Source organism: Saprolegnia parasitica (assembly GCF_000151545.1).
Source record: "Saprolegnia parasitica CBS 223.65 unplaced genomic scaffold supercont2.27, whole genome shotgun sequence".
In the NCBI taxonomy this organism is placed as follows: domain Eukaryota; phylum Oomycota; class Saprolegniomycetes; order Saprolegniales; family Saprolegniaceae; genus Saprolegnia; species Saprolegnia parasitica.
In genome coordinates, this window is record NW_012156421.1 from 153,432 (window position 1) to 161,279 (window position 7,848).

Sequence of the window (7,848 nt, forward strand, 5' to 3'; positions counted from 1 at the left end):
CCAAGCCCGCGTCCAGCGTCTTGGTGAGGAGCGCAAAGACGGGCTGCAGGAGCGCGTGCCAGTCGTTGACGATCGCGGCGGCGGCGACGCGAGCTTCCAGCGCCTCCAACTTGAGCTCGAGCAGCTCGATCGCGAGCGTCGAGTGCATGGGCACGACGGCGTCCAGCGCCAAAATGTAGTCCGCAAAGAGGCCGAGGGACGTGGCCGCGAGCGCGGGCTGCTCGTCGATTGACGTCTTGAGCGCCTCGAGCTGCAGTGTCGTGTCCTCGAGGTACTCGGCCGTCGCGCTGTCGGCCACAAGGTGCGCTTCGTACGCCAGATCGACCATGTCCTGGACGAGCGCGATCGCATCGTCCGCGATCTCGTCGATCTCGTGGCCGCAGGCGGCGTCCTCTTCGACGTCCTCTTCCGTGTCGTCGTTGGCGTCCGCCTCGTCGTCCGAGTCGTAGTTGCCCGTCATGTCCAGCGTCGATGTGGGCGACGGGATGTCAATGGGCGCCGACTTGTGCACAAGCTGCGTCGTGGCGCCGTCGTCGAGGTTCGTTGTGGCGACGTCGGCCGTCGGCGCTGCCTCGACGGGTGCGCTGGCAGTGGCGGCTTGCCGCGCGCGCAGGGCCAGGTAGACGTCGGCGGCGCCGATGGCGGCGGAGACGAGGGACACGGCAAGGAGGCAGAGCATGGCGAGAGGCGGGCTTGTTGCGAAATGATATGCGAATCACCAAAACTGGAATTGAGAATCGAGAATTGAGAATCCTGTAATTCTGAATTTTAATCTTGTCTTGCGTTTTGTATGCAAATGCCAGGTTTATTGAATGCATTCGCAACCAGCGCACGAGTTTGGCGAAAGCGTGCGATGTGATTGGCTATCCCACTGGACACGATCGGTTTGACTTGTGGTTTGTATGTCATGGTATGCGCCTCGCTCGAATTCGCCTAAAAAGTAGTCTCCATCACAGCGCCACAGCCATGCCACGTCACAACCATGTTGGCTCCTTGCATCAAGCACCAGCCAAACGCTTGAGGAGGAAATCCTTCAGAAAAGCAACCCAGTCTTGCCTCGACGATCAAACCTACGTCGCGTTAGCTACGATACATCGGCTTTGTCGTGTACTTGGCGCGTCAAGCGACACCCCCGATGCAGCCATCTTGGCGTACAAAAGCAGTCAAGATGGTTTTATTCTCGCAGCTTAGGCCCCTCGATGATTGTCGCGGTACTTGGCAAAAAAGTCGAGCATTTTGTCATCGATTTGCGGCGTAATCATCGCGAGTGCGGTCGTAAAGTGCCGCGACGCAACGGCGCGCGTGCTCGTGTCCTCTTGGATCGCAGCGAGCGCAGCTTCGCGGCAAAAGGCAGCGAGCTCCGCGCCGGAGAAGCGGTCGGTCCAGCGCCCGAGCGCTGCCATGTCGACGTCGGCGTCCAACGGCATCTTGCGCGTGTGGATGCGCAGGATCTCTTCGCGGGCAGTTGCGTCCGGGGGTCCGACGTAGAGCACGCGGTCGATGCGACCCGGTCGCATGAGCGCAGCGTCAATCAGATCCGGTCGGTTGGTAGCCGCGACGATGATGACTTTTTTCAGGGGCTCGATGCCGTCGAGCTCGTTGAGAAGCTGGCTCAAGACACGGTCGCCGACCTAGGACAGCACGTCGCAGTAGCCAACAAGAACGCGGTTGCTTCTGAACGTACACTGGACGAGCTCCCACCGGACCGAGAGCTGGCGACCGCGTCGATCTCGTCAAAGAAGACGACGCTGGGCGCGGCGGCGCGGGCCTTGGCAAAGATGGACTGGATCGCCTTCTCCGACTCGCCGACCCATTTCGAGAAGAGCTCGGGGCCCTTGATCGCGATGAAGTTCATGCCACCTTCGGTCGCGAGCGCCTTGGCCGTTAGCGTCTTGGAGCACCCTGGCGGACCGTAGAGCAAGATGCCTTTGGGTGGACGAATGCCCATGCGCACAAAGGCCTCGGGGTGCTGGAGCGGCCACTCGACGGCCTCTTTCAGCTGCTGCTTGATGTTGCCTTGGCCACCAATCTCGCTCCAAAGCACGCGCGGTACATCCAACGTAATCTCACGGAGCGCGCTCGGGCGGATCTTGGTCATCGCGGCGGTCATGTCACTTGGTAACACCGTCACGTGGTCGATGGACCGTCTCAGCGCCAGCAGCGCTGCCTCTTTGCAGAGCGCACTGAGGTCGGCACCGACGTAGCCGTGCGCGCGGCTTGCGATCGCTTCGAGGTCTTGGTCCGAGACTGTGTGCGGCATGCGGCTCAGTGTCTTGCGCAAAATGAGCAGTCGGTCGGCGGCAGACGGGATCGGAATCTCAATCTCGCGGTCAAGGCGACCAGGTCGGCGCAGTGCCGGGTCCAAAGCGTTCGGGCGGTTGGTCGCGGCCAAGACAACGACGCCAGGCGCCGCATCGAGGCCGTCCATGCACGTCAGAAGCGTCGCCACGACCCGCCGCTCCATGTCGCCGACGTTGGAATCGCGCTTGGGGCAGAGCGCGTCGATCTCGTCAATGAAGACGAGCGCGGGGCTCTGCGCGGCGGCCGCTTGAAAGATCGCGCGCACCTACACAAGATCATCGAGAGCTGTCGTGGCAGTCATCACAAGAGCATGTGTGTACGTTGGCTTCGCTTTCGCCGACGAACTTGCTCACGAGCTCGGGGCCGTTGATCGTAAACACCTTGGCCTTGGCGGCTGCAGCGACCGCGCGCGCAATCATGGTCTTGCCTGTACCTGGCGGGCCATACAGAAGGACGCCTTTCGGCGGCGGCAGACCAAAGCGGGCGAACAGCCCCGGGTTCACGAGCGGCTGCTCGATGAGTTGCCGTACAGCGTCGATCTGGTCGCGCAAGCCGCCGATTGCGTCGAACGACTGTGCCAACGGCGCGGACGCTGGCGTAAGCGACGGATTCGTTGTTGTCCAATGGACGGTCGTGGTCGTGTTGGCCATGATGACGTAAATGTTGGTGTCGGTCGGCGCCGAGAGCGGTGTCTTCCCGACGCACGTAAGCACCTGGAAACGCCGGGCCACGCCGTGTACGGAGAGGACTAGGATCGCGTTCTCGAGCAACATCGCGCCAAGCAGCATCGAGCGCACGTATGTTGTCAAGAGCACCTGCTCCTTCTCGGCCAGCGACGGAAGGAGTCCTTGCGCATTCGGTAGCGCTTGGAGCGTGATGCCAGTAGCAACGACGCGCGTCACGTGTGGGTGCTTGTACAAGCCGCACACCTCGACCGCGTCGAGGCTTAGCTGCTCCATTGCGTCCTTCCAGACAGACCCGACAACAACCATGCCTCGCTTCGTCTTCTCCGAAGGCCACACCAGACCCGACAGAAGCGCACGCCCGGGCCCATCGTCGTCGCCTGCCGCGCAAATCACGATCGCATCGCCAGTCGCAAAGCCATGACCCTTCATGTCGGCGAGGTGCATGTTGATGCGCGTGATGATCTGGACCGAGCGCGGGTCCGACGAGCCATGCAGGGCGCGACCGACCTCGAGCTTGAAGAAGCGCGTAGGCGGTGCCACGTCATCGGTCTTTGCCGGCGCCTTGGCCGCGTGTGTTGCCGGCGGCTGCTTGGCCTTCTTGTTCTTGGCCATCCTGCAAGATGACTGGCGCAAATCTGCGGGGGCGTCCGGATACGCCTCACCGGATAAAAATATTACGGTTTCGTCCATGAAACGGTCAACTCCTTCAAAACAAAGGTGCGACTGTCACACCGTTGTTCACGCTGTTGCAATCTTCGAGCACGGTGGTCGCCGCAAGAACCTTCCCCTACACACCCAGCCCAACGACGACACGTATCCAAGTGGTATCGTATTATGTATTTGGTGCACATCTGGGCCTAAGCAAGCTCGCCGACAGTAGACATCGAAAACCTTATAATTAATACGCGCGACACGGAGCTCTTCTCTCCTAGTTCGCGTGCGGGCCTTCGTTTGGGCTCGAGCGGTACACGGTCAGGCCTTGAATGCCGCTCTCGAACGACAGCTTTTGGCCGGCGGGCACGAAAAACACGTGGCCCGTCGAGAGTTCGAGCTTGGACGTCAGCGCGTCGTCCGGGGAATAGTGGGCATAGCCTTGGCCCGACAGCACGAGCAAGATCGAAGGACCGGCGGCCGGTGCCAAAGTGTAGTGCTCCAGCGGCGCCATGTCCATGCGCTGGACTTGAAACTCGGGCACGGGCGGCGTATACTCGGTCACGACCGCGTCAATCGCATTGCCTTGGCCGATCGGCGGCGTGCCCGCTCTGAAAATACGAGGTCAGTCACGGCCTATGCATCGCGTAGCGCGTTGCTTACTCGTAGGTGAGCATGTCGCACAGCGTGTTCTTGTCAATGAACTTGGGCGTTAAACCGGCACGCACGACGTTGTCCGAGCACGCCATGCATTCAATGCAGTCGCCTATACACATGTTTGTCACTTGAACGCGGGCAACATGAAGGCGAGGTACCCGAGAGGTACGCATGGGGCTCGTTGGCGCCGAGGAAGACGGCGTCGCCAGGCTCCATGACAATGTAGTTGAGCAAATATGGGCAGAACGCGCCAATGTCGTTCGGGTACTGGTCGTTCAAGCGCAAAATGAGCTTCTGCAGCGGTGTGCGCGCGTCCAGCGCCTCGAGGCGTTCGCGGTGGTTGGCCAGTTGCGCAATCGCCTCGTCGTGGTCGCAGTACACAAGCGCCTGGAAGAACGCTCGGAGCGTGTCGCGGTCGTGGCTTTCGATGAGCGCGTTCGAGATCGCGGGGTCCACGAGTGCGCGCAGCTCCGGCACCTCTTGAATGTGCTCCACAATCTCTTCGATCGGACGGAACCGGCACCTAAGGCAGTCGACGACGCGGCATGAGAGACCGCATGACTGCTGTGGCGACGACGTACAGCGCTTCGAAGCGATTGACCGCTATCGCCATCTCGGGCTTGTGGTTGTCGTCCTTGTAGATGAGCGGGAAATCAGCGTGAAGCTTCTCGGCCAAATCCTTGTCGGGATGGGCCTGGATGGACAGCGCCGTGTTCACGGAGAGAACCTTGAAGAGGTACGGAATGTCGCCGTCAATGTCGCCGAGCGCCTCGGGGTGCGCCTAGAACGCCTCATGAGCTCTCGCCGCCGCCGCGTCTGCTCGCACCTGCAGCCAGTCCGAGAGGAGTTCAATCGTGCCGTCATGGCCGACAATCTTGGATGGGCCGTTCGGGTGTGTGCCCATCCAGAGCTCGGCGTACGTCTCGTCTTCTTGGACCTTGAATGTGTGCTCGCTCGCCGACTAGAACAGAGGTGAGCGTGATGGCGCCGGGTATATGGACGCACCTTCAAGGCGGCGACGGCGCTCTTGGAGCCCTTCTTGCCCCATGCATACTGCTGGGCGACGCACTGCAGGCGGTACATGGAGGGACGTCCGAGGGAAGTGACAGAAATGGAAAAGTGAACTTGTAACGCTGTCGATTTCTCACACGTCTTTTTATATTCCCTTTAAATTATGTGCGTGCGTATCCGGCGCACATTCCACTATATCCGGACGATCGCGTTCGAACTTCGATGGCCTGCCGCACTCAACGTAGCTTTTGACTAGCCTTGCACGGGAGTTGTGCAGCGCTTGCGACCCTGTGTCCATGGCGCATCTGATCGTACCCAAAAGAGACGCGCGGGCACGGAATCTGCGCCGTCAATACGACAGCGCCATCGCCGCCGCTCCAAGTTGACCATGATTCAAACAAATAGTGTTACTTCTGAACCATACGCCATGAAATGGGATCCATATTCTTGATGTTGTCAATGGAGGTACTGCAGATACGGGTACATCGTTGTTAGAGCGCAAACTATGGCGCGGGGACGTGTGAGTGCACACAACGTTCGCTACGAAAGCAAGCGATGCAGCCAGGCGCTAATGCTCGTGTTTGGCTGCGGCACGCTAGTGTGCGTTACACTATTTGCAGTGTCCACGTGGAGGCGCTTTTACGGATACAAAAACAGATCGTCCGGATGAAATCCGAAGATTCGAAGCTGGCAGATTTTGTTGGATACGGGTCACGGACGCGGCAACGGCGGCAAGACCGAGCATGGGCATCACGGACTGTTTACGCAACCATCGTATCCTCTTCCTCGGGCAGAGCATCTCGCTCTTCATCACGGCCACGAGCATCTGCACGCAAGAGCTCACGCTCAACTACGGGGTACGTGGCAGGCTACGGACGCGCTGCTAGACCGTATCGGCTCATGGATCCGCCAACGCCTGTAGGTCGAGCTCGCAACGACGCAGAACGTGGGCAACTACTTTCTCTTGATCGGATACCTCGCGCATCTATGGTGGACGACGCCTGACTTCCGCTCCGAGGTGCGCGCCGATTGCAATGACCATACTATTGGTGGGCGAGTGACAAGTTGCGTGGTAGACACCGTGGTGGCAGTATGCGCTCATCGCACTAGCGGACGTCGAAGGCAACTTCCTCACAGTCCTCGCGTACAAGTACACGACGATCACGAGCGTCATGCTGCTCGACTGCTTTACGCTGCCCGTGGTCATGTTCCTGTCCATCAATTTCCTGGACGCCAAGGTATGTAGCAGCGCGAACGCGATCCAGCATCCTGACGCGTGTGTAGTACACGCGCGTGCATTTCACCGGCGTCGCCTTGTGCTTATCAGGCATCACGTTCCTCATGATCTCGGACATTGTCCGCGCGCAGGACCAAGTGGACGCGTCGACCGACTGGCACGCGCTCTTCGGGGACCTTCTTTGCCTCTTTGGCTCGACGATCTACGCCATCTCGAACGTGGCCCAAGAACACTGCGTGAAGACCAAATCTCGGGTACGACCGCTCGCACCCTTTTATTCGAGCCTCATGCGTGGCACATAGCGGGAGTTCCTCGGTATGCTGGGCCTCTTTGGCTTTGCCCTCAGCGCCGTCCAAGCCTACGCCTACGAGCGCCACACCTTTGAAGCCATCGAGTGGTACGGCTGCACGTCCATGGGTGATGGTATTCAAGCTTGTTTGGTGCATTAGGTCGGCGGGAAGTGTCGTCTTCTTTAGCGGCTACGTCCTCGGGCTCTTCCTCATGTACTCGGTCACCTCGGTACAAAACGACATGCCATGAATATCGCGCCCGCAATCTCAACGCTTGGATCCCAATAGGTCATGCTGCGGGAAGGCGACGCGGCGATCTTCAACATGTCGTTGCTCACGTCCGACTTTTTCGGGGTCGTCGCTGGCGTCTACTTGTTCCAGCAGTCGCTCAGCTGGCTCTACTGCGTCGGCTTTGTCTTCATCATCTCGGGCCTCGTTGTCTACAGCCGCGCACCACCGCCGACCGCTCGGGGCATCGAAGGACACAAGGCCGACGACGCCACCATCCGTCTGCTACCCGAGGCCAAGTAACTTCTAGACGTCCTCTCTACTAGCGACCTTAGTGAATGCTGTACCCAATCTGCGAGAGTTCCGTTCGAGAGAGGGAGAAATTAGTGAAGTCGTCGACTGGTTCATGCAGTAGTTGTAAAATTAATCCTTCTTGACGTCGAGGCTCTCGAGGGCCTTGGCGGCGGCGTCGCCGGCCGAGGTGTCCTCGGCGTCAGCGCCAGCTTCGAGGGCCTTGTTGATCTTCTTAGCGTTGTCGTGGGCTTCCTTGAACGCCTGGGCGTTCTCGGCGTTGGCGAAACGCAACGCGAACGTCTTGGCCTCGACGACGCCCTCCGAGAAATCGTAGCACGTCCAGACCCAGGCACGGTCGCTGCCCATGTTGGCACCCAACTCGGCGCGCGACTCGACCAAGTGGTTGATCGTAATCTTGAGCGTCTTCTCCTGGCGCATGAGCATGCGGACCTTGCCAGCCTCCTTGTGCTTGAGGAAGCGGACGTTGCCGATA

The 7,848-nt window shown here is 59.8% G+C and overlaps 4 protein-coding genes across 4 annotated transcripts in view; 1 reads left to right on the top strand and 3 right to left on the bottom strand.

Moving 5' to 3' along the window:
* Positions 1 to 1,170: 1,170 nt before the first annotated feature.
* On the bottom strand, positions 1,171 to 3,605 carry SPRG_07350 (hypothetical protein). Its single transcript, XM_012346137.1, has 3 exons — positions 2,622 to 3,605; positions 1,685 to 2,566; positions 1,171 to 1,631 (listed from the first exon to the last, which is right to left on the bottom strand). The coding sequence occupies exons 1-3, from the start codon at positions 3,597 to 3,599 to the stop codon at positions 1,188 to 1,190; spliced, it is 2,304 nt and encodes a 767-aa protein (XP_012201527.1). The 5' UTR covers positions 3,600 to 3,605; the 3' UTR covers positions 1,171 to 1,187.
* A 256-nt stretch (positions 3,606 to 3,861) lies between these two features.
* SPRG_07351 (phosphomannose isomerase type I) lies at positions 3,862 to 5,378 on the bottom strand (the record flags this gene model as incomplete). The annotated part of the gene is made up of 6 exons (XM_012346138.1): positions 3,862 to 4,249; positions 4,302 to 4,404; positions 4,454 to 4,818; positions 4,877 to 5,076; positions 5,122 to 5,256; positions 5,301 to 5,378. 6 exons carry the CDS (start codon positions 5,376 to 5,378, stop codon positions 3,916 to 3,918), a joined length of 1,215 nt encoding a protein of 404 aa, XP_012201528.1. The 3' UTR covers positions 3,862 to 3,915.
* Positions 5,379 to 6,049: 671 nt separating this feature from the next.
* On the top strand, positions 6,050 to 7,364 carry SPRG_07352 (hypothetical protein; the record flags this gene model as incomplete). The annotated part of the gene is made up of 7 exons (XM_012346139.1): positions 6,050 to 6,163; positions 6,229 to 6,324; positions 6,383 to 6,544; positions 6,591 to 6,797; positions 6,846 to 6,940; positions 6,993 to 7,062; positions 7,122 to 7,364. 7 exons carry the CDS (start codon positions 6,050 to 6,052, stop codon positions 7,362 to 7,364), a joined length of 987 nt encoding a protein of 328 aa, XP_012201529.1.
* Positions 7,365 to 7,484: 120 nt separating this feature from the next.
* The window catches only part of SPRG_22197 (hypothetical protein), a gene marked incomplete at both ends in the record, with an annotated part of 757 nt that continues 393 nt past the window's right edge, over positions 7,485 to 7,848 (bottom strand). Inside the window, one exon of the mRNA XM_012346241.1 lies at positions 7,485 to 7,823. Within this exon, the coding sequence (XP_012201631.1) occupies positions 7,485 to 7,823 (339 nt within the window). The remainder of the gene's footprint in view (positions 7,824 to 7,848) is intronic.

Excerpts from the sequence above, each read along its gene's own strand:
- SPRG_07350 (XM_012346137.1), bottom strand. The coding sequence starts at position 3,599 with ATGGCCAAGAACAAGAAGGCCAAGCAGCCGCCGGCAACACACGCGGCC. Across the intron at positions 2,567-2,621 it reads TCGGCGAAAGCGAAGCCAAC|GTGCGCGCGATCTTTCAAGC; the intron begins GTACACACATGC and ends GATCTTGTGTAG. Across the intron at positions 1,632-1,684 it reads CCGGTGGGAGCTCGTCCAGT|GTCGGCGACCGTGTCTTGAG; the intron begins GTACGTTCAGAA and ends GTGCTGTCCTAG.